The 26,051-nt window shown below is 38.9% G+C and overlaps 1 protein-coding gene across 1 annotated transcript; it reads left to right on the top strand.

Moving 5' to 3' along the window:
• Positions 1–405: 405 nt before the first annotated feature.
• LOC145683053 (uncharacterized) lies at positions 406–19,713 on the top strand. The gene is made up of 2 exons (XM_081754413.1): positions 406–2,668; positions 19,181–19,713. Exons 1-2 carry the CDS (start codon positions 406–408, stop codon positions 19,711–19,713), a joined length of 2,796 nt encoding a protein of 931 aa, XP_081610539.1.
• The last annotated feature ends 6,338 nt before the right edge of the window (positions 19,714–26,051 follow it).

A 26,051-nucleotide genomic window follows, 5' to 3' on the forward strand; every position in this document is an offset into this window, starting at 1 on the left:
TGGATATAGAAGTTGAACTTGTACAAGGGTACTTGTACCAATGTTGTAAGTTAGTTACTCATCACGTTACAAATCTCAACTGGACACGATGAAGTTAACAACTTAACAACACGATGAAAATGCTAAATTTTAAGCACTGTTTTATTAAGTGTGCGTCAAGTGACAAATACAAAAACGCCTATGTTAGAACTGCATTTATAAGGCAATTTTTTCCCATACTGTTATTTCTTCTTTACTGTAAGTTTAGTCATCTATGTTCTATGGTATTTTATTTTATGTTTATCGGTAGAAAAGGCAGTCATCATGTCATGTGTGTCAGTGTAGCGTTTCAGTTTCGTCAGGGCTCAATTACTGCTTTAATGGTGTTTTTTACATACATTTTAATTATAATCTTTGTATTTGAACATGGGTAGTACAAACATAAACAATGTGGGGTTTCAGATCCTTACTCAATCTGCTGCTTCGTCAAATTTTAAGATTATGCATGCAAATGTCCGTTCTCTTTTTCCTAAAATTGACGAAGTACGGCTACTCGCTGTCTCCACAAAATGTTCCATTTTAATTATATCGGAAACATGGTTGGACGATTCTATAAGTACAAGGCAAATTGAGATTCCAGGATATTCAGTCATTCGCAGTGACAAAGGAAGGGGTGGAGGCATGCTGATTTACTACTTAAAACATATTAAAGTGAAAGTTGTTGACTTTCAATCTAACGATGTTTATCAAGATATAGAAATTTTAAATCTTGTTGTTAATGTGAACCACTTGTCAATTGGTATTACTGCTGTATATAGATCTCCCAGCATACCATATAGGGAATTGTCAGCGATCGAAGATGCCGTATTGGAACTATATCCACAAGTCGACCAAATATTCGTTGTTGGTGATTTCAATTGCGATCAACTCTGTCCAGATAAACAAGAAACTATTTACTTGAAATCTATTATTAACATATTAGGTTTCACACAGTTAATAAATGAACCCACGAGAGTCACTGAAACTACCGAATCTTTGCTAGATTTAATTATTACTGACAACCCGGAACAGGTACACTCGTTTGGAGTTAGTCCACCCATTGGAACATCAGACCACAGCGTAATTCACGTCACTCTCAAGCTTCATACAATATCCAAAACTCCCAGTAGAGTAATTCAGTGTCGTACTTACGCTTCATTTAATACCGAATCGTTTTATCATGATGCACAAAATTACAACTGGGATGATATTATTCAAATGGAAACAATAGATAATAAAGTTGAATTTTTACAAAACTCTATACTTGACATTTTTGATAACCATGCACCGCTCAAAACGAAAAGGCTATCTAAGAACACTCTTCCCTTTATTTCAAGTAACACAAAACTTTTAATGAAGTTGCGTGACCGTGCTTACAGAAAATATAAAAGAACGAAGAATCAGTTGCATAGGGAGGATTACAGACGTTTGCGTAACTTCACAACTACTGTTGTGCGACAAGAAAAGACTGCGTATTTTTCTGATCGCATGAGATCTACTAATGAAGTACGTAACATTTGGAAAACTTTGCGTGATCTAGGTGTAGGTAAAAACGATTCATGCTTGATTCTTCCAGATGATGTAAATGACATTGAAGCTATAAATTCACATTTCACAAGTGTCTATAAAATGTCTGAGACAAGCACTGAAGTACTTGATCAACAAACGCATTGGTTTTCATCGCATAAACTAAATAGCAATATTGAAACGTTTAAGTTTCACACTGTAAACGAAACAGAAGTTAAAACTGCAATACACAGTATTAAATCCAACACATGTGCATTTGATGGAATAACAGGAAAAATGCTTCGACTGTCTGTTCCGTTTATTTTAACTCCACTTACTCACATAGTAAATTATTCATTAACTCAAGGTTGTTTTCCAGAACTGTGGAAGCGAGCGAAGGTGGTTCCACTGCCCAAGAAGACAGTTGTACAGTCGCTTGATGAGCTTCGTCCCATCAGTATACTTCCAATTATCTCCAAAGTACTAGAAAAGGTAGCATTTCAGCGATTAACATCTTTTATCAATAAAAATGAAGTATTGCCTGTTACTCAATCCGGCTTCCGTAAAGAACATAGCACAACCACAGCCCTTTTAGAAATTACAGATTCAATTTTGAATTCAATAGAAAATTCAATGGTAACAGTTTTGGTCTTGTTGGATCTTTCGAAGGCTTTTGATCTAGTAAATCATGAACTCCTACTGGCCAAAATGAAATATTACAACTTCTCGGAATCAGTTATTAAATGGTTCCACAGCTATCTCTCTTGTAGACAGCAACAAGTAATACTAAGAGGAGAAAAGACTCAGGTATCTACCCCATCCCTGATAAAGGCAGGAGTTCCGCAAGGTTCAATATTAGGTCCCCTATTATTTTCCCTCTTTTCAGCAGATCTTTCTACAGTCATAAAACATTCATCAGTTCACTTCTATGCGGATGATACCCAGATCTTCATCAGTAGTACACCTGAAAATATTATGGACACAATAGAGTTACTTAATACGGATCTTTCAGCTGTTAGCAACTGGTGTCTTAAGAATGGTCTTTTACTTAATCCATTAAAATGTGTTTTCACTGTATTAGGAACATCACATCAGTTGAGCAAAATCAACCCTGATGACCTAAAAGTAACTGTAGTGAATTCCAGTATTCCATTTTCTCCCTTTGTTAAAGATCTAGGCTTAATAATAGACCAAGGGCTTAGCTGGAATAAACACATTTCTGAACAGTGTATTAAAGCTAAGCGCATCTTACGACAGCTTTATAAACTGAAAGGCTATTTATCGCAAGAAACAAGACTATATCTTGTTAACACTCTGATTTTGCCTCTGTTCGATTACTGCGATTCAATATATGGTAGTTCTCTCTCCACTCAAAATACTAGAGCAATTCAGAAAATACAGAATTACTCTATACGCTTCTCTCTCAATTACAGGAAGTCTCAGCATATTCTGCCGGTACTTAATGAAAACAATATCCTAACCATGTCCCGAAGACGATATCTCCGATACTGTTGTTTACTATACAAAATAAATTCACATAAAGCACCACCTTACTTGCATCATAAATTAACATGTAGATCAGAAATTCACCGTTACAATACCCGAGGAAGCAATAAGCTGAATATGCCCCGGCATTCTTTAAAAATAACGGAGAAGGCATTTTCAATCTCGGCAGTAAGAATCTGGAACTCCCTACCAAAGTCAATCACTGACAAACCGTATAATCTATTTAAATCATCACTCCAAACATTATTATTTAGAGATCAGAGACAAAGCATTGGCACACATGACAGGTTTACTACAGTTTGAAATTGGACTAGCAGTATGAGTATAGTTTTTTTTTATTTACATTTACTGAGTGTTTTATTTATCATTAGTATTATTGAATGTATCATGTTATGTTGTTATTTGTATCTTGTATCTTATTTGTGTCTTTATTTTTTTTTTCTTTCTTTTCTTTGTAATGATGACAAGGGTTAGGTGGCAGAGCAGCCTCCGGCTGAACCTCGCCCGCTGAAATAAAGAGAAAATTCAATTCAATTCAATTCAATAATAAGCATATGCAAAAAAGGGCTTTAGAAGAAATAGTGACTGAAATATCTGTTTTTAGTTTTGGAGCCATAATTGCGCTTTTCTCCACTGATTTGTTTGCTACGTCACGACAAAATGCTTATCAAAATACTACCGTGTAAAAGCACAATATACTTTTGATGCCATAGAATATTATACGAGATTTTTGGCAGCACATCTGCTACGAGAAATGCTACGATAAATGCTTTCGTCTAAAGCTGGCCTAACTGTATTTTGGATATAATGTTGGCTGTTAACACCAGTTCTAATTACCGGGAGGTATGAAAAGCAGTTGTTGTAGAAGTAATTATGGAAAGCAGTCACTTTAAAGGACACCAAAATTTGAAAGACATCACTTACAAGAATTTCCGTCAAAGTTAAGTCAGTTTCGTAGAATACTACTGTGTATAATGGGACCAGTATTTCTTCCAGACCTGTTTTTGGGGGAGCACTACCACCCCCGGAACTCTCAGAGTGCCCCCGGAGCGGACGAAAATAATACGTCTATGATATAGTAATAAATATAATAGTACCAATAGTACCCCCCGAATACTAAGGGTGCCCCCCGGAACATTTTTTCTGAAAGAACGACTGAATGGTACTTTGATGCAATAGTTGAAATTGAAATGTGAAACTTTTTAAAGTCATAAAAAAGTAAAACTGGGAGAAGGCGGTTTCAGCCTCTACTCGGGGTTACTTTGCACCAATCCAAAATATCCCTTGGATAGGAAATTATTACTACTGGAACCTACTGCATTCTCATTTTAGGTAAACTCCCTATTTAGATTATTACTGCTGGAATGAATTTGTTTTTGGAAAATAAATTATGAACAGTGTCGGATCCAGAAAAGTAGTTTGAGAGGAGCTTCACTAACAAAGGCTTCGTTTTCTTATTTTGTTTTATTTTTTTAAAGAAATCACTAGACTTTGGAGGGGCTTGCAGCTTATACGCATAGGAATGACTAACATTAGATTTTTTTTTTAAAAAAAAGAAATCATTCAATTTGGGTGGACTTCAGGCTGAAAGTCCCAAATCTCGTAAATCTTCCACTGATTACGGTTGGGATTATATTTTGGACATAAGGAATAACGAAGACGAATCATTTCACGGGGATTTTTTTTTCCTGTTCCTCAGTTGGCATTTTTGTGGGATATATGCTGAACTATTAGAAGGCGATTCCTGTGTAGGGAACCAGAAAAGACATAATTTTCTTTACACATATTGATAATTCAAACTAAGTACTGATACCAGTACCATTATTCTCATATAAATATTTGTAGATTGTATGCAGTTTTGTGTAGAAAGTAAAATGTATAAATACTGAAGTGAAAACATTGCACAGAAACGTAATGTTCGTATGTTGAACATACTTTTTTTGTATGTTGTGCAAAGTAACCCCACCTATGGGACTGTTTTGCACCAAAGTTTATATTTCAATAGCAATGATCATACTGAATGTTAGCTAATGAACTTGCACTAATGTTCTCCTTATATATCTAGCTATTATATGTTTAAAATGCAGTGTTCCAAAACATTACGTTTGTAAGTTACACGCGATTTTATTTAAAATTGCTTAAATCTTGTGAACCACTTTTGGTTTAGATGGAGTGTTGCGGATTGTGATTATATACTCTCTTGATACTCCGAACCTAACAGGAAACAGCTTGTGGCTATCTGTTACCATTTTGCTCAATGGTGATAAGTGTTGAATCCTGAAATTGTTAATTTGAACCACTTGTGGTTTGAATAAACGGTTAATGGAGGAGATGGAATCTGTTCTTGGGGCAAAGAATAGATTGCTAAAAGCCGCTCCTTGATGTATCTTACCATTTTTGCTCTTATACCTGTCGACAGACAGACGACAAAGCCGTACTATAACATACAGCACATATAGTCTGGTGCTATGTTCAGAAATTCATTTCAATCAATTTAGCCGTTTTTCCGTTATGATGTAGCAAACATTTTTTTCATTTTCATAATATATACTAATAGAATACCCGGTCTTCGCACGGGAAGAATATGTTTCATTTTGTATATAAAATACTAATGGGGCTGAATTTGGATTTAAAGAGGATCGGAAGTCTCACTGTTCGTCTCAGCAATCCTGAAAACTATGTTATCGACACATATATCGGTTATTTTTGATCATTTTTATATATTCCCCCCCTCCGCCAACTTGCGGGGCTGAATTTTTATTTAAAGAAGATCGGAAGAGTCGCTGTCATCTCAGCGACCCCGAAAACTGTGGGTTCGGCACTGTTATCAGTGATTTTCGATCATTTTTATATATCTCCCCCTGTTCCAAGTTGCGGGGCTGACTTGGGATTTAAACAACACCGAAAGTATCAATGTTCATCTTAGTGACCCCGAAAACTGTGGATTCGACATCAATATCGGTCATTTTCGACCATTTTTAAATATCGCCCCTTCTCCTACTCTAAGTTGCACCTTCAAAGTGAAATGATAGAAATCACCCCAGACCCGAACCAGTTGACGTGGGTCAATGAAAACTTGACCCACGACCCACTGACCCACCACACACCGTGACCCATGACCCACTGACCCACCACACACCGTGACCCACGACCCACCACCCACCATGACCCACCACTCACGGTGACCCACTCTGACCCACCACCCACCGTGACCCACTCTGACCCACCACCCACCATGAACCACTCTCATCCACTTTGACCTACTCTGACTCACCAAAATCCATTGTCATCAACTCTGAACACGATCCACGGCCTCTTCTGAACTGACTAGAGTTTACACTTGTAATAAAACAAGACTGTGAAATTGTCACTAATCGGAGTTTGAATTTCTAGTCAATCGCTCAAGCACCACTCTGTTACAATAACAGAGGATCTGACCTTTACGATATGAAATGGTAATGTGTTTGTCAGTGAGGAAATTGAAAGAGTTCGAGGTGGGAGGAAATTAGTGTGTGCCTAAAATATGCTTGTACTAAGAGAGTATTCTTTCAAGTGTTAATTTCTGAACGCATTCCACAAGAAACTTCTATTCGCAGGAAAATACCCTTGTAATATGGAAAAGGTTATGGTTTCTCAGTTCACAGTATTTTTCTCACAAAAGACTTGAAAAATCAGTTGTTCATAGGGTACAAATGTGCTCGGGTACCCTCTGTGAGAGCATCTCCATTAAGTATGCTCATAATTGTAATTTGTGTGATCACTAAAACACCACGTTATATTTAAGTTACAAATATGCATAATTGCAATTATTATGAATATTTATTCAAAGTAGTTTACCTAAAGCAAAGAAGAGACTTACTAAAAATTAGGTACAAAGTTGAATAACACAAATAAGCTATTAGTAATACAAGTATACATTTTTCGTAACTCGTAATTTTCCACCTTAAAACAAATCTAAAATCGGATTTATTTCCTGTTGGTAACTTTTTGGCGGTAAATCATCCGCAGTGGAATGATGTCCATCCTTCAGCCAAGAAATAACTAGCTCCTCTACTTTGAGCTTGTCTAGCGGTGGGCCATTAACATTGATGAGCAACAAGTTAGACAATGTTTGAGCACTTAGTGTATTTCTAATATTAGTCATCTGTAAATTCAAAAGGGGAAATCCCCTTCGTACTCTGTCGTGGAAATTGATAATATTTCTACCCGATTTCTGCAACTTCTCATCGACAATCTACTTGTTGGACTTAAGTCTGATAACGATTTTTCTTTGTCAGGTTTGAAATATTCAGCAAAAAGTATAATCTCTCTATCACCATACAACATCTTTTCCATATCGACCATGTCAGTTAGCAATGTCGACCCATGTAGAACAGAAACTTCATCTACCACGGCTTTGATAGGGAATCTTGTGACAAATTATCAATTAAAGCCTGATAAACTGATGATTTCTTATTTGCTTATAAATTTATTTTTTGTAATTACACATGTGCGAATTAGATAATCTATATTGGAGGGGATAAAATTAGGCCAACAGGACATAAACTCTGAAGGTTCAAATTTCAAAATGAAACAATAAATACCTTACCTCCATATATATACAGGGTGAGTCAAAATAAGTGTTACAAGCCAATATCTCGCGAACTATACATTATATAAGAAAAATATTAAGAGACAATGTACAATACAGAGGGGCCTAAGAAATGAGTCAAACATTAGGTTTCCCCCACCCACCATGTTGGGGGGAGGGGGGTGAACGTGAAATTTTTAAATGGGAACATAGGTCGAGTGATACCTCATTCGAAAGAGCTTGAAAAATTGAACAATTTTTGTGGGAAACAATTTTTGATATGGGGCACCGTTTTCAAGATAGACCCCAAAATTGGTCCTGTATCCGATAAAATTTCCAGTACTTATAAATCGGAAACGTATGAGTAGTAAACGATTAAACAAAAAATGAAAAACGAAAACATCATAGGCAAAGTGGAATGATGTTGTTGTGGTGTTCCCAGGGCCCTAATCATGGGGCCCCGGGACCTATTTCAAAATTTCAAATGGGAATATACCTGTAGGTTGAGTGATACCTTGTTTGATAGATTATGGAAAACCAAACAGCTTATTAAAAAATTATTTTGATTTCGGGCAGGCCTGTTTCAAAATGGCCACCGGAAATGGTTCCACATTCAGATAGAAAGTGCAGTGTTCAAACTGAGTGTTCACTTATATTCAGATTTGAAATTTTAAAATTGGTCCCGAGGCCCCATGAAGGGGGCCCTGGGGCACCACGACAACACCATTCCACGTTGCCTATGGCGTTTACCTTTTTCATTTTTTGTTTCATGTTTTTCTACTTAGCCGTTTCCGATTTATAAGTACTGGAAATTTTATCGGATACAGGACCATTTTTGGGGCCCATCTTGAAAACGGTGCCCCATATCAAAAATTGTTTCCTACAAAAATTGTTCAATTTTTCAAGCTCTTTCGAACGAGGTATCACTCGACCTATGTTCCCATTAAAAAATTCCACGTTCACCCCCCTCCCCCCAATATGGGGGGCGGGGGAAACCTAATGTTTGACTCATTTCTTAGGCCCCTTTGTATTGTACATTGTTTCTTAATATTTTTTATATATGATGTATAGTTCGCGAGATATTGGCTTGTAACACTTATTTTGACTCACCCTGTATATATATATATATATATATATATATATATATATATATATATATATATATATATATATATATATATATATATATATATATATATATGTGTGTGTGTGTGACATCTGTAATAAATAAGAGATTTATTAATTTAATAAATCTACCGGCAACAACTATGCACATATACAGTATATTGTCTGACATACACACACCCCACTAAACCTTTCAGAACGTGCTTAAATGTTGTACTCACTCTTGTCCCCGTAGCTCTCTAAGCTTTATTTAGTTAATAATTCGGCCCGAGCGATAGCCATGATCACAAGTATATGTTAATTTTTCCACTCATATTGAAAGCTTCCACTTTGCGTTATTACATACAGGTTGTGAAAAAAAACTATTTCAGTCTTGTGAAAACCACTAAAATTATCAGTTAAACCGGACATACTTTAAAAAAAAAAAGAAAAAAAGAATATCTAGATATTAATCTATCAAATAAGAAATGGATTGTTGATGGTCCCGATTTCTGACATCAAGGTCAAATCGAAGGCCAAATATTTAAAATATCTCAATTCAAATTTCGAGCTTGTGCTTCTACTTCCCGCTAAAGCTGTGCTCATCACGACTTTTTTCTCCAAATATTGATTCCGTGATGGGGCACAGGAAGCCAACACTTAAAATTACTTTACTGTTAGGTTGCAGATGAGTTGATTCACTATGAGCTTCGTTATTCAAATAAAGTAAAACATTACATTGAAGTTTTTCAGACAATATTATTAGCGTGGACAGCAAACTGTACAGCGAAAAGAAAGATGAAAAATGAAGGGTTAACTTTAAAAATCCCGCTCAAGTTGAAATGCTTATACAGACACGGACAATGACACGGAGAACCAGTCGTATTAAGAAATGCTGAAACAAATCTTCAATTGTGCGCTTATTCATCTAAAAATCACCTTCACTAACATGTCTGCTCACTAGAAGCGTATCCCCAGTGTGTACGTTAACATATACTTGCGAGAGAATACCTATATCTCAGATTTTGAGTACGGTTTCAGAAGTTCATTTTCGTAAACTGTAAAAGGCAGTGATTACTATGCTAATTATCACAAATTAAATGCAACTTTTGAGTTGCATACACACATCCTATTAGGGAATGAAGACCATGTGCTAACAAAGAGTACACTGGAAAATGAAATAACATGTTATAGCAAAAATTAAAATAAGATTATAATCGATATAAATGTAGAGGATGAATATGACATGTCTGAACTTCGCCAAGTATGGTGGAAGAAGGTATTTGTTTACTTCTTCTTGGCCAACCGCTAAGAACATTTATACATCCATATGTGGCTTTGTTATACGCAATTAGTACATTCAAATTCACGAACAATGACGAACTGAAGGGTACGAAGATACAGTTGCAAGTAACAACCGTAGTCATAATAATATAGTTCAACTAGACAACGTTGAAAATAGTGGGTAATTAGGTGGTAAGTAGAAATCACCAAAACTGAATAGTTTACATCGATCATTTCGAAATACAGCTAGAAGATTATACTTACAAGAAATGACAAAATCAGTGAAATTTGGAGTTATACTGAGCATAGTTTGGGGGGGAAAGCGAGCATTCCCGGTGGGGATACTTGAGCTGACTTCTTTGGGGGGGGGATCAAAATATGATTGAGGGGAAAAATCCCCTTCATCCCCCCCGGTAATTCGCACCCTGTCAAGTTCCCTCCCCCGTCTAGAAAGCGAAAGGGAACGAGGTTCCCGGAAAGTGTTCAGAGTTGAATGGGAATTTCCCTTCTTCTTCAACTTCAATTACCACACTGCTGTTTGCCGTCTGCCAAATTACGATGAATTTCAATTAAATTATCATAGTATTATTATTTCCTTGTTGAATTATCAATACTTTTCAGTGGAAAAAAGGATGAAATTTGAAAGTTCCAAATCAAAGTAAGTAGACCAACGTAACGGGAGAAAAAGTGTAAAATTTTCCATACAATTATGCGTACAATCCAAACTTAAAATTTCCGTGTAATTAAGCTTACAGTACAAATTTTATGCCTATTTTTCTCACAACTTTATGGGTTGATTGCCCTGTGCTGTAAGCGCTTCATATAATAAACATAAGCTTCAGCAATTATTATAGCAGAAAGCAATGGATATATGAAGCCAAGTACTGTATTTTTTGTTTCTATTTTTTTTTCTTTCTTAAATAACATCGATCGTTTTTGATCATTTTTACAAACCAACTCACTACCAATTTTCCATATATAGAAAGTGCCCTCCCCCCACATAAAGGAGAATTTAAAAAAATGCTAGGACACACTCTGTTTATTTTCAATAAAGAGTTAATACACTGAATTTCATCTCCGTAAGTTTAACGGCTTGCGAGATACTAATTTTTTTCCCGCAAAAATTCGGATCCTCACTATCTCCTTAGAATATTATGCATTATAATAAAAGCAATATAACATCCCAATTTGGATAAGGCCTAACTATAAACCAAAAGTAATTTCATTTGACTTTGCAATTTGACCGTGATGATCAGGCACACATAGTTACATTCAATTTTTTTATATAATAATTTATATATTACAGTGATTCAAAAATGTATTTTTTCCAGTAGTTAGCTCTAAAAACTCACAGGTCTCGAAAGCCAAGTAGTAGTGTAAGTGCTATTGCTATTATTACTGTTAAAAATATCAATATCCAAAAGTGCCTGAAGTTCTTTTTTCACTTGGTTAGATATACTCACCTCAGGTAAGTTGACAGAAACAAGTGGAAAAGAAAGGGAAATGAAGGTCTTGAAAGTAAAACGGAGACAAATTTACCAGTCCTCAGAAGATACTGTCTACAATGCAGTGAGCAGAGAGGGTCGGTAGATCATACTGAGTCGGTGGATCGCAGTGGGTCACGGTGGGTGGTGGGTCACAGTGGGTCATGGTGGGTGGTGGGTCACAGTGGGTCATGGTGGGTGGTGGGTCACAGTGGGTCATGGTGGGTGGTGGGTCACAGTGGGTCATGGTGGTTGGTGGGTCGCAGTGGGCCATGGGTGGTGGGTCACAGTGGTCACATGCTGTTGACCCACGACCCACTGACCCACTTAACCCACTGACCCACCGACCCACTGACCCACTCCATCTCTGGCCCGAACCTCATCTATGCTGAAAATTTGATAGAGATCGATCGGGTGGTTGAAGAGTTATTAAGTCTTATCTATCTATCTATCTCGCTGCTGAACGGGACGTTAAACTCAAAATCAACTCAACCCGCTCCCCTATTCCTCCCCTATTCCTCCCTACAATCAAACGAAAGTGAAATGATAAACTTCCCAGGCCCGAACCTCGTCTGTATTGAAATTTGATTAAGATGAGTCGGATGGTTCAAGGGTTATAAAATCACAAACATAGTCACTTTCAATTTTATGTATTAGATTAGGCTAGCTGCAAAATTCTCTCTTCAGACGGGAAGAATAAGTGTATGGAAAATATTTGAACGTCTTCCCTTCTTAGAATTGAATTTGAAAGTAAATGTGTCACTATTGATCTCAGCGACATCGAGTGGACACTAATATAAGTTGTTTTTGATTATTTTTACGTGTCAATCTCTTGTCCTCCCTCATCCCCTTGAAGATGGGGAATGAATTTGAACTTAAACAACATCGAGAGTATTACTATTTATCTCAGAATCTCTCAAAACTGTTTATTTTCGATTTTACATGCCATCCCCTTCCCACCCTCTCGACCCTCCCCATATCGATGAAGGTAGAATTTTGACTCAAACGACATTGGGTATTTAACTATTCATTTCACCTCCGGATTGGACACTAATATGGTAGTTTTCGATTATTTTTACGTCAGTCCTCAATCTTTACCAAAAATGTGCTAAAAACCTAAATTAGGGCACACATATACTAAAAATCATTAAATCGATGCAGCGATGTAGGTGTCAAACACAGTTTAACATGTTATCCCTTTTTCCTTTCATCAACTATCGACCAAACATTTACCATTCGACAAATACTCGAAAAAAAGTGGGAATACAATACCCCGGTACATCAACTATTTATTGATTTTAGGAAGGCCTACGACTCGGTTAGGAGAAAAGCATTATACAAAGTTCTTACAGAACTTGGAATACCGAGAAAGCTAATTAGATTAATTAAGATATGTTTAAATGAATCCCAAAGTAAAGTCCGGGTAGGAAAATTTTTGTCCACGAGTTTTCACTTCGAGAATGGCCTGAAACAAGGAGATGCGTTGTCGCCATTGTTATTCAACTTTGTTCTGGAATACGCTATAAGGAAAGTCAAAGACAGCAACCAGAGCCTAGAGTTGAACGGTATTCACCAGGTTATGGCATATGCTGATGGTGTAAATTTAATAGGAGATGATAGGAGAACAATAGAAAGAAATGCAGAGATCTTATTAAACGCTTGCAGGGACATGGGTTTAGAAGTAAATGCAGAGAAAACTATATATATGGAAGTGCGTTGGGACATTAATACAGCAAAGTATGGATTCGTTAAAATATTAAATAATACTTTTGATAAAGTGGATACTTTCAAATACGTATCTAGGATCAATATTAACAGACGAAAATCATATTCATGAAGAAATAAAATGTCGACTAAAAGGAGGGAATTCGTGTTACTATTCGGTTCAAAATCTCTTGTAGTCTCGAATTCTGTCGAGGAGTTTGAAGCTTAACTTATATAAAAATGATAATCATGCCTGTTATTCTGTATGATTGCGAAACATGGTCGCTTACTCTGAGGGAAGAACATAGACTGAAAGTATTTGAGAACAAGATTCTGAGACGAATATTCGGACCCAAGAGGAACAGGAATGGGGAATGGTGGAAACTTCATAACGAGGAACTACATATTTTATACGGTGTTAGGGTCATCAAGTCTAGAAGGCTTATGTGGGCAGGTCCAGGCCCGTATCCAGGGGGGTCTAGGGGGCCGCCCCCCTAAATTTTTGCTGGCCCCCAAAAATTTTCACGTAGGCTTGCAAATGAACTATAATACAGTGATAAACTATCATATGGCTAGATCGGGCCCCCCTAACTTCAGCCGCCCCCCCTACATTTTTGGGCTGGCTACGGGCCTGGGCAGGTCATGTAGCTAGAATAGAAGAAAGTAGAAACGCTTTCAAAGCCTTGACTGGAAGACCAATCGGAAAACGACCATTAGGAAGGCCTAGGCGCAGATGGGAGGACAATATTAAGATGGATCTCGCAGAGATAGGAATACAAAGTAGAAACTGGATCCAATTGGCTAAGAATAAAAGTCAATGGAGAGCTTTTGTGAACGTGGCATTGAACCTTCGGGTTCTATAGGCCATAGATTTAGTTAGTTATCCCTTCTTCCCTTACGTACTAAAACATAGGGAGGGTTAGGTTGCACTCGTGTATCAAAAATAATCAAAATTGGTGAAGCAGTCTAGGAAAGGGTAGCAAACAAACATATCTACATTTATTTTTTTATTTATACAGATATAGGTTTTTGATATGTAGGAGTCAATTTCAGCACTACAATGAAACATGCCGTTTTATCACAGATTACAGCCTAAATTTATTTGTTCCCACAATCCAGTATACACAAAATTCAAAGTTGTTTGAAACTCATCAACCACCGATTTCACTCCAAGGCTCAAAGATAACTAATACCTTTTCTTTCTTTCTTTTCGTCTTTCTGAAATATTCGTTTCCCATTTCACCTTATTTTTTCTATATCACTGTCGCTTTTAAAAACCTTTATCAAGAGGAGGTATCTAGAATAGCTAAATAAGCAGTTTCTGCCATTTTTTAAAAATAGGATTCACAACACCACCTTGCTTCTATCAGAAGGGAATCTGTCAGTATAGATTATAATGAAAGGAAGTATATGAAGCGAGGTGGAAGCAGTTGAAAACTCTCTTTGAAGCTTGGCAACGCTTTATTTAAATATGTAGTACATAATCCCGAACCTACGTATGGCAACACTTTGACAAACGTTATACAGTTCAGTGCCATCTCTTGGCTGGAGACGCTAAATAGTCTTACTCTCGATGAGCGAAGCGTTAATACAAGTTTCTTTCGTTGTTGATCTGATGACGATAGCTTCCTTCTGTGTAAAAGTGTTTATAGTGTGCAGAATACGTCACACTAGATCGTGGTATGATGTGATTGGCTGATAAAGGGAAACGCTGAGAGAACAAGCATGAGTGTATAACTGTGATTCGTTCTTTTAGGCGGCATGGTTTATCTTGCACTAATGCTGTTAAGCCGCGTGCTGCTATGTCTAGCAACATTCTACTTGTCCACATGTATGAAAGAAAAAGTTGAAGACAAGCCATAAATATAGAATGAATATTACATGCTTCGTTGGAGCAGTAAGTTTTAATATCAGTGGCGTTTTGTCTCGGCATTTTCCTAACCGTTAATAACGCAATATTTGCAGTGAGTGAGAGAGAGAGTAGATAGATAGATAGAAAGATATAATCCGCCTTATGCAGAGTCATTTTGACGCATGATTAGCGTCATACTAAAGGTTTTACTACTTCAAAAAACATATGTTAGTCGAATTCTTTAGTATGGCACTAATCACGCGTCGGAACGACTTTGCATAAGGCCCCATTATATTAGGAAACGCCATACTATATTTTAAGTAGATAAAATAATTTTTTACTGTATACTCCAAGTAGTAAGTAGCGACCTTTACAGTATCCTTAGGCTATACAAGGGGGTGTGACCATGCGTAAAAGTGAATCTGATGGGGCGTTTACACTTAGTCGATTTGCGTTCGATTCAGTTGAATTGACGTCACTTTCAACTTAATCGACCGTGTAAACGGGACTTCAATTTAATCGCTTGTTGATCGAAGGCGACTAATCGACTGGCAACTGAATTGAAAGACGTTCTATTTTCTTCTGCTATAACACCGCAAATTGTACCAATTACTGCTTGCTTGGACATCTTTAAAATTGCCAGTCGATTTCGAATCGACCAGAGGAGAGCGAGTCTACAAGCAGCATTCAATTTCGGTTGAAACAATTGAACACATCCATCGATCTGATTCGGCCTAGTTGCTTCGATTTAGTCAAAATGCAACGAGTCGATTTAGCCGTGTGACTAAATCGACCAAGTGTAAACGGCCCATGAACAAGTAGCGGACGAATGACGTTACTCCGTCTCCCGTCCAGTGACGTCACTCCATCTTTGCCCATTGTAATTTTTTTTAGGAATTGGGGGACGCCCAGGAGTGTACCCACGGGAGGTCCATCGGGGCCAGGCACCCCAAATGAGTTCTTGCCCCCCCCAAATGACCAGCCTATAAAACATCATCGTAAGATTACCTCGCTTCAGTCATTTAAATATAACAAATTTTACGTATAATTAATAATAATTTACGGTGAAATAGTATGGAAAATACTATTTTACCATACCGATCGAAAAATAGTGTGGTATCCAGGGGCGTCGTTAACGGGGGTAAGGGCAGGCCTGTAGCCTGCCCAAAAATGTAGGGGGGCCCGGCTGAAGTTAGGAGGGCCCCGATCCAACCATATTATAGTTCATTTGCCAGCCTACCGTGAAAATCTTAGGGGAAGAACCCCCTGGACCCCCCTGGATACGGGCCTGGGTAGGGTGGAGCTTCCCTCCCCCCAAAGTTCCCAATTTCTTAACAAGTTGGCAAATTAAAATACCTAGTTGGCATTTGCCGTTTTGTTCGTGCTGCAAGTCATTATCAGTTCTTTTATAGACTTGGCATAAATTTTATGTAGTTTTCTATCTTGAAATAAATTGATATAGTCTATTCGTTGAAAGCTTCTTTACTTGTTGCAAGTAATCAGTGCCGGATTTACGTATAAGCTAAATAAGTTATAGCTTAGGGCCAAACTGTTTTGGGGGTCCCGAAAACCTGCAGAAAACTGGATATCCATTTCCAAAGTATAAGAAAATCAATCAATAAAATAAAATTTACATATACTTAGGACATAGCAACAGTGCTTTCTGTTGTGTAGGCTACTATGATCTAAGTAATGGTGCCTCTTCTGCTAGTCTGCTTCCTAAAATATTAGTTTATCCATTTCTGTATATAGGGTGCCTACGTTCACCTGGACACGTAAAGGGTCCTATTACCTTCAATAGCTTAGGGCCCCACTAAACCTAAATCCGACTCTGCAAGTCATCACATTTCCCTTTTGTTCATTTGATATTCATAAACATTTTGAAGAATCTTTAATGAAAAATCGGGAAATTGTAGCCTACTACTGACAAAAGCTGAATAGAGGTGGCGTGCAAAAAAATTGACAGAAGAAGCGTTTCGGTTGCAGGTAGAACATTGGACGCAAAACCATTTGATACAAGAGTGTATACAAGACAACACGCAGATTGTGGAGATTAATAAGAGAATAATAAGAATTAATAGGCCTATTAATAAAATAAGAACAAGACAGTGACTGGTTAGTGTAAACTTTTACTATGTACTAGCTGAACCTGCGCTCTTTACACAGCGCATCATTCATATATGAGCATGAATCTCCTTGTTATTCCTCTGTACATGTCCCTTTGCAGACACAAGTGAAAGAAGTCTTGGTAAAAATCGGCAAGAGATACCGTAAAGGGGAGATTTTTTCGATTACTTTTTCAATATCTCGTACCGTTTGGAAGATTTGAGCCTACTTCCGGTTGCAGTTTTTAATTCATGCATGATCTGAGTTTCCTTTCTTCTTGCATGTAGTATGTAATAAGCAAATACATAAACTAAGTAACTCTATGGCCTATGGAACCCGGAGGTTCAATGCCGCGTTCACAAAAGCTCTCCACTGACTTCTATCCTTAGCCAATTGGATCCACTTTGTATTTCTATCTCTGCGAAATTTATCTTAATATTGTCCTCCCATCTGCACCTAGGTCTTCCTAATGGTCGTTTTCCGGCTGCTCTTCCAGTTAAGATTTTGAAAGCGTTCGTTCTTTCTTTCATCCTGGCTACATGACCTGCCCACCTGAGCCTCCTAGATTTGATGTCCCTAACAATGTTGGATAAACCGTATAAATTATGTAGTTCCTCGTTATGAAGATTCCGCCATTCCCTATTCCCGTTTCTCTTGGGTCCGAATATTCGTCTCAGGATCTTGTTCTCAAATACTTTCAATCTATGTTCTTCGTTCCGAGTAAGAGACCATATTTCGCAACCATACAGAGCAACAGGCATGATTATCGTTTTATACATTTTAAAATAAGCTAATACATTACACACACAATCAATTATAATATCAGTGATATATGGTGTTCATTGGGCAAAACACTCCAAACAATAAAGATTCAACTTAGATGGAGAAATGGTTATCCTTCATTTTTCATTATAATTTGGCCATGAAACAAACACCTGAGAGATATGCAGCCTCTATATACAATTATACGTTGTAGGAATGTATAATAGGTAGGATATGATGCTTAATTTTTTTTTAAAATTTCAACACTTCCAGTGTACCCGTAAAAATGTAATAAATAAACAATGACCATTTTTTTAAATATTGAGTTAGAACTGGCCAATTTACGCAAAATTTGCAATCGATCAGTGAAAACGTCATCTTTCTAGAGCCTGTAGTTTCCGAGATCTCACTGTCGAAAGGATTTGCCACAAACATATAAACGTCCACAAACGTATAGTTTAAAAAACTCCAGAGATGGCAGCACAATTCATTTGCATTTATTTTGGAGAAGGCTTATTAAAAGGCAAAGGCTTTGAACAATAATTTAAAAGGACAAGCTTCGTGAAAAAGATCTCTTTAAGTAATTTATTTAAAGTACTAACTAACTAACTATATGGCCTATAGAACCCGGAGGTTATTTAAAGTACACCTTTTTATAAAATATTTGTCTTTGTTATAAACGTGAAATCACAAATAACCGTATCTTATGTTGCACAGTGATTTCACCGCACTAACAGGGCTCCACTCGTCTCCATTACGTCCAGAGTAGCCTCTGGACAGAAGATAACATTCATTCGTTTCTCTAACACTCTGTGTTGTGTTGTGATGTCAAGTGCACCTCATTGTTCCATTTCTCCACACTGTTCTGCTCTCACGCTCTCCTGTTGAATTGCTCACACTTATTCATGTTTTCCTGTCTTTATGATTATGGTTAACGGCCATAATGTCCTTTCAATTGAATGAACTTGGATTTAATAAAGTTAGTAAAATCTCCTTTGCCTCACGACGTTAACCTACACCTGCAGTTCCTATAAACTCCGCTTCCCAAATAAAGGGCGTAACCCTTTGGGTGGGTGCTAGCCACGGCTAGCAAAAAAAAAAACCGTAAATCAAAGGTTTGAAAGCTAACATTATAAGTTGGAGCTCGGTTGCCCTTAAACAAATCCTAAGATTGTCACGGGCATTTCACGGAGTTCTTCAGAACGTGACATGGAAGCACGCTCCCAATTGCGTCGAAATTCCACTGCTTCTACTAGTTCGCAAGGCTCTCGTAATCGTTTCCAGGCATTAAATCTCCAGGCAAAACCCGTTCTGCTCCACAGGCTCCTTCAGTTGATCCTACTATGGACTACCAATCTACCGACACGACACCTTCTATCGATGCAATACTGTTTACCAATTTACCTCAAGATCTCAAACATCCTAAAAACTTTTTCCAGAAGCTACTTCGACATTGTAGTCCTGAGGATATCTATCGCATCACTCCTACAGAAAATGGCATCATACTTAAAACTACAAACCAACCCCTCTATAACCATCTGTGCTTTAAAGTCGGCGAGACATCTTTTGGTCTAACTACCCGAATGCAGAAGCTAAAATCATCTACAACCAAAGTACAACCGCCTCCACGCCGAGCTCCTTTACTGTCAGATGTCATTCGTAGCGTCGATCCTGTTTATACAGAGATAAAAATTCTTGAAGAACTGCAAGCTGACAACATCCATCCGACGAAGCTCTTTCGTATTAAGAACAACGATGGTCCTACCTATATGATACGACTCCTGACAGACAATCCAGAATTAATAGACGGAGAATAGGGTTTGCATTTATCGTCGTTACCACCGAGTAGAACCCTCTCGCACACCGCCTCCGCTGTCTCTTCGATGCGCCAAATGTTTACAATATAATGATCATCCTACGCATAAACGTACAAGCCAGGTTATTTGTCCTCACTGTAAAGGACATCACATGGTTAAAAACCGTACTCAACTCAACCAACAGCCTACTTGTAATACTTGTAACGGCCCGCATCCTACTTATTCATATAAATGCACCAGTAAACCAAAACCAAATCCTGCAAGACCGGAAACGGTAGTTCCGCTCCATGTTCATAGTGATCCAAATACTACAACTACAACAACCAGTACTCAAACTTCAATCCTCCCACCGCCTACAATCGAAAATGTACTTCGTTTTACGACTCTTGTACTGCAAAATCTATTTCCATTTGAGCACCAGCGAATACTCGAACATCCAAAAGGCGGCCTTTGATATTTTCCATTTACATATGTCAACTACTTATTCCGGACTATACACCTATTTACACTTCCATTCTGGTACCGCAGTATGAATCATCCAACTCGGCGAAAATTATCCGTATCATGTTCAATAACATACGCTCTCTACCCACCAACAGATTACTTTTGGAAACGATGCCAACAGCCCACGATGTTGACTGTATAGCTCTTAACGAAACATTTCTGAAAAAATCCAACCACTGTTATATACCAAATTATCATCTACTCCGATCCGATTTATCACAGAATGTAGCCCGAGGCGGTGCTGCCTTAGCTCTAAAGTGTTGTCTACCGAAATGTTCCATTATTCCCGCTCATTCTGAACAATATCCGGAACACGTCATTGCCAACGTCTATTTTCCAGACCGAGCTATCACGATCACAAGTATTTATGTTTGATCACCCAAGCCATTGCCATATCGTTTCCTTACATATCTGGACCTCCATTTTAAGACATACGCTCTACTGGCTGACCTTAATTACCATTCTCATACTGCAGCTCAAAAAGAACGCTTCCAAGACTTCCTGCTAACTACTAATGCATCATTCATTAATATTCCTCAACCCACACGCCCCGAAAGTGGAACCACTCCCGATGTAGTAACACTTGCAAATAACCTTTTGACTTCCTATACTATTGAAGTTCTGGACACCATTGGGAGTGATCATCTTCCGATTCTATTTACGATACAACAACCCGCTCGCACCCAAAATCTAGTATCTCCACCTCCGAAATACAATTTCCATAAGGCCAACTGGACCAAGTATCAAACTCACATCTCGACCAGACTCGCCGAAACTGATCCCACTCTTACCACTTTTGAATCCATAGACCAATTTGCAGAGACTTTCACGGAAGCAATTAGTGATGGCACCGAACACGCAATAGCTAAACATACTTGTCACCCATTCCGGCCTAATTTACCTCCATATGCACTTTCGCTCCTAGAGCGCTCCCACGCTTACCTTGCCGAGTACCGAAGAACACACGATCCATATTTTTTCCATCTACACAAGCAGTTTCAGAGAATGGTAAAACATTATGTCATCGCCAAAAACCGCCTTACTTGGCGGAATTTCTGTAACAAACTCCAGACTGAGCGCAATACAACAAAATTTTGGAACCTATTTAAACGCCTGACTTTTCAGAAACATGGTCCGCAATATCCTCTACTCGTAAAATCCAAATACAGATACCGACAAGGCAACGGCCTTTGCAAAATACTTTGAAACCGTCTTTACTCCTCACTCCGATCCAATATTTGCGCATCCTTCTCACCGACATATTGAAAGAGAAGGTAATCCAACTCAGCAAACCCTACAGGCACAGTTTGGCGATCCACTTACTGATGCCGCTGGTCTCCTAGTCCCAATTACACCAGAGGATATCCAGAACGTTCTTCATAACAGACCTAATACCGCGCCTGGTCCAGACTCTATGAGCTACCAGCTACTTTCACAGGCACCACCAATATTTCATACATTGCTCGCCCTTCCTTATACCATCATCCTTTCAACAGGATATTTTCCTAACCTGTGGAAGCTTGCCAAACTCGTGGACTTTCTAAAACTACAAAAGGATCCGGCATGTTTCCTCATATAGACTGATAAGCCTGACTTCAGTATTTAGCAAAACACTAGAACGGATTCTAGTTAAAAGACTCCATCCTTTTCTGGCACAACACAACATCCTTCCCCCAACTCAAGCAGGATTCCGACCATTTTTCGCAACCAGTGATCAGCTCCTCAAACTCTCAACCCTTATTCAGAATTACTTTAATAAGCACCTTCCATCTGTGCTTATCTCTTTCGATATAGAGCGTGCCTTCGATACTGTCTGGCATGAGGGATTAATATATAAACTCAAACGTCTCCTACCACTTCATTATGTCCGCCTGATAGCAAATTTTCTGTATCAACGCCGTGCCCTCATTCAATGAAACCAGGGACACTCGCAGGAATTTTTCTTAAGAGCAGGAGTGCCACAAGGATACGTTCTCTCTCCGCTTCTTTATATCATATATGTCGCCGATATCCCTCTCCGTCACTTCCAATCCATGCTCTACAGTTTGCAGATGATACCGCCTATCTTGCTCTCGGCTCCTCTGTAGACCGCATCAATATCCACCTACAAACAGCAATAGATACCTTAATCTCCTGGTGCTTACGTTGGAAACTAAAATTGAATCCAATTAAAACACAGATGACGCTGTTTGGTCCTAAGAAACATAAATACTGCCCCTCACGAAGTCCTGAACGTCTCCATATTACGGTACTCGGTTCAGCTATCTCACTTCAAAACAGCGTTAAATATCTTGGGGTCTATTTTGATAAACATCTAACATGACGCAGCCACCTCGCCGCTCTCGAGAAAAACATCCGCCAACGTTTAAATCTATTACGGAACTTGAAAGGCACAACTTGGGGCCTAAGCGCCAAAGTGTTACTCTACACCTATAAAGTATTTGTCCGTCCAGCTATGACATATGGCAATCTAGCGTGGCTTTCAGCACCACCACATTTTTATGACCGTCTTCAACTTCTCGAGCGCAAAGCGTTACGCATCGCCTACTCTCTTTCATACCAAACCCCAAACGCTGAACTCTATCAAAATACCACCATGCCACCTGTTTTGGACCATCTCTATAACCTCCGAATCCGATATATCACCCATCACATAGCTACATCTCATATTACAATCACAGAACTCTTGGATTAGATTTCTACTCTCCCCCGTTCTGGATATCCTCCTCTGGACCATCTCCTCGCAATTTACGAAAGAGCAACAAATTCACCTGACTACAACCCGGAGTACAATATATACCAAACAAATCCACATCTATATCGATAATGACCTGAGCACATAGACCACACATTTAGCCTAAGATTATCATACCATTCTATGGTGCCTCCACATTGACACTTATATTATTGGCTCAACACATGTAATTGAACCCTGTATATCATCCCTACAGTAACCATCCATTATTATTGTACGCCACTGTCCACAGAGAAGGCGTAACCTTTTGCAGCCCGCCCATCGCAAGATGGGAATGAAAGGCAGTTTAAAAACGCTCTTAATCGCATCATCATACTTTTCCAGAGCTAGCTCTGAAGCGTTATCAAGTGCATGATAACGAGTTTTGAACTATCCTTCCTGTTCCACATCCTGAGCTTCTTGTCTGTCTCTTTCTTGAGATCCTCTCGTCAGACTTATCCAGTCAAGGGCGGTCGGATCTACGGTTCGAGTCAGAGGGGCTGCTCCACCTGGACAGCTATCCAAACGGGTTGTCCTACCTTCATCATCTCATTCATCTTTCATCAGAATCTCATCGGTCAGAGTCAGGGCTTATTACTTTCCCGGTCAGCAAGATGGCGGACTCCAATACTTCGGTTGGACCCATAATGGATGGCCGACACGCTAATCTACCACCTGTTTTCCTTCCTCCTCCCTCCTCTTCGGCCAGGAAGGTGGTCAAGCTGAAGGATACGGGTAACAGACAACGCACCCAGTCGGGCAGTTCAACTGCTTCTACCACATCAAACGTTTCCACGCGGTCCAGATCACCACGAAGCAAGCAACTATATTCTGATACTGTAACGCAGCCTCGCCATCAGGCGAAAAAGGAGCATCGAGATAAACCATCAGACTTTTCGGATATGGATGCAGCCGATGACCATACTGTTAATGAAACCAATCATACTCAGTCATCACTCAATAACAATCACACCTCTCCGGATAAGCCCTCTCTTCACTCATTTCTCCTTCAGCAATACGATACAAAGTTCAGCAACGAAAAGTTCATAACAATTCAACTCCGAAAATATCTACCCAGCATACCTTTAACAGAAGTCATTAAAACTAGGGAGGGATGCATCTTCAAATCGCAAGATACACAATTCGCCACTACAATCCGGAATAAGACTTCATTCGAAATCTTCGGCAAACAGGCTACCATTACCTCACTCAGCTCAACTCGACGCAAACAAGAACCTCCACCAAAACGACCTCCACTACTTTCAGTAGTGATTCGAAGAGTCGACCTAACCTACAGTGATGAGGAGATTCATGAGGAACTTCAATACGAAGGACATACCATCAGCAGTCATACGTATTCGAAAGAATCCTGGTCCCACTTACATGGTACATGTCCTCACGTCATCTCAAGACCATCGATAACCTCCTCGCGGCAGAGGTACTTATCTATAAACGAAAACATCGTGTCGAACCATCGCGTTCTTCTCCACTTTTGCCTCTTCGGTGTGAAAAATGCCAGGTATACAACTCTCATCATACTTCTCAGTGTACAAACTCTACTGTCTGCGGTTACTGTTCAGGGCCCCATCAAACTTGCATCTGCCCAAACATGCAACAACCTCCGAAATGCCCCACGTGCAATGATCAACATCCCGGATATAGTTATAAATGTAAAGGCAAACCTACAGCTCAAGAATCTCATCCAGAGCTTGTTGTACCTTTACGGACTGCAGAACAAACCGTTTCTACCAACCGTACGTTGACGATCCTGTCATCGTTAGCAAACTACTTGAATTCGTTGCTCTGATATTACAAAATATTCATCCATTCCAACGTCAACATGTTCTTCAACATATCATTACTTCCGCCAAATCTACTTTCCATGTGTCATTATACGCTATATACTCCAACAACTATTCATTTCCACACCACCAAACTCGAAACAGCAGTATAATTCTATCAACTATGGATATTATTTTCTTATTTCTCAATATCCGTCCTCTTCTTAAAAACAAAGCAATATTTGAGACTCTTACTGGAAGAAAACGTTACAGCATTTCTGTTAAATGAAACCTTTCTGAAGCACCCTACCTCATGCACTAACCCGCTATACACCTTATTACGTCATGAAAGTCACATCCCAGCACTGAGCCAAGAGAGGTGCTGCGATAGGTTTTCGTCATTCAATTCCATTTCGATCACACCAGTGTCCTATATTACATATCCCCGAATACGTCATCACTATCTTATATTTCAAAAATATCGCTCTTACTCTAGCCACAATCTACATCCGTTCCCATTCCTTCCTATTCTTCACGACTTTTTTCACACATCTCTCAATCATATAAACACTTTATTATTCTTGCCAACATCAACCTTCATAGTCGTTCTCAAGCAGAGTGAGATGACTTTACGGGATTCATTACAGTCCATACCAGCGGCACTCTTGCACTACCGTCCCCAACTCGTCCCATCAGTAATACTGAACCGGATATAGCTTTGGTCTCCAACACTATCACAACCGTTGTACAGTAACTGTTCTGGACTTAATGGGGAGTGACCATGCGCCCATCAAGCTCACTTATCATTTCAGTTTTACTTCTCATACAACATCACCTTCGCCACGTCTATCACCACGTTACGAGAAAGCTGATTGGTCATCGTATCGCTCCTATATATCAAACGCACTGGCAGATTACAAATCAGCAACTACACAAGATGAACTCGCACACCAGGTTGATACAATCACCACTGCAATTCAATAGGCTTCATCTCTATATATTCCACAGTCTGAATCCATCCCATATCGGCCGAAACTTCCACCACAATATCTGGCTATTGTTCGTCGCTCACGTCAGTCATATCGAGAATTCTTGCACACCCGAAATCCTGAAGCCCTACGCCTTCATCGTCAACTCCAAAGAACAGTTTATAACTACATTTCGGCTTATAAATTACGCCAGAGTGTGAAAAACTGCAATCATCTTTCCGACACAGCTCATCCTACCTTGTACTGGAAGTGCTTCAATGCACTCTGTGGTAAACACACCAGGACTTCATACTCTCTTCTACTGCATGATGCTCCACTTCATTCAGATAC

The sequence above is a fragment of the Thermobia domestica genome, chromosome 4, assembly GCF_964235325.1.
Source record: "Thermobia domestica chromosome 4, izTheDome1.hap1.1, whole genome shotgun sequence".
NCBI classification, from domain to species: Eukaryota; Metazoa; Arthropoda; class Insecta; order Zygentoma; family Lepismatidae; genus Thermobia; species Thermobia domestica.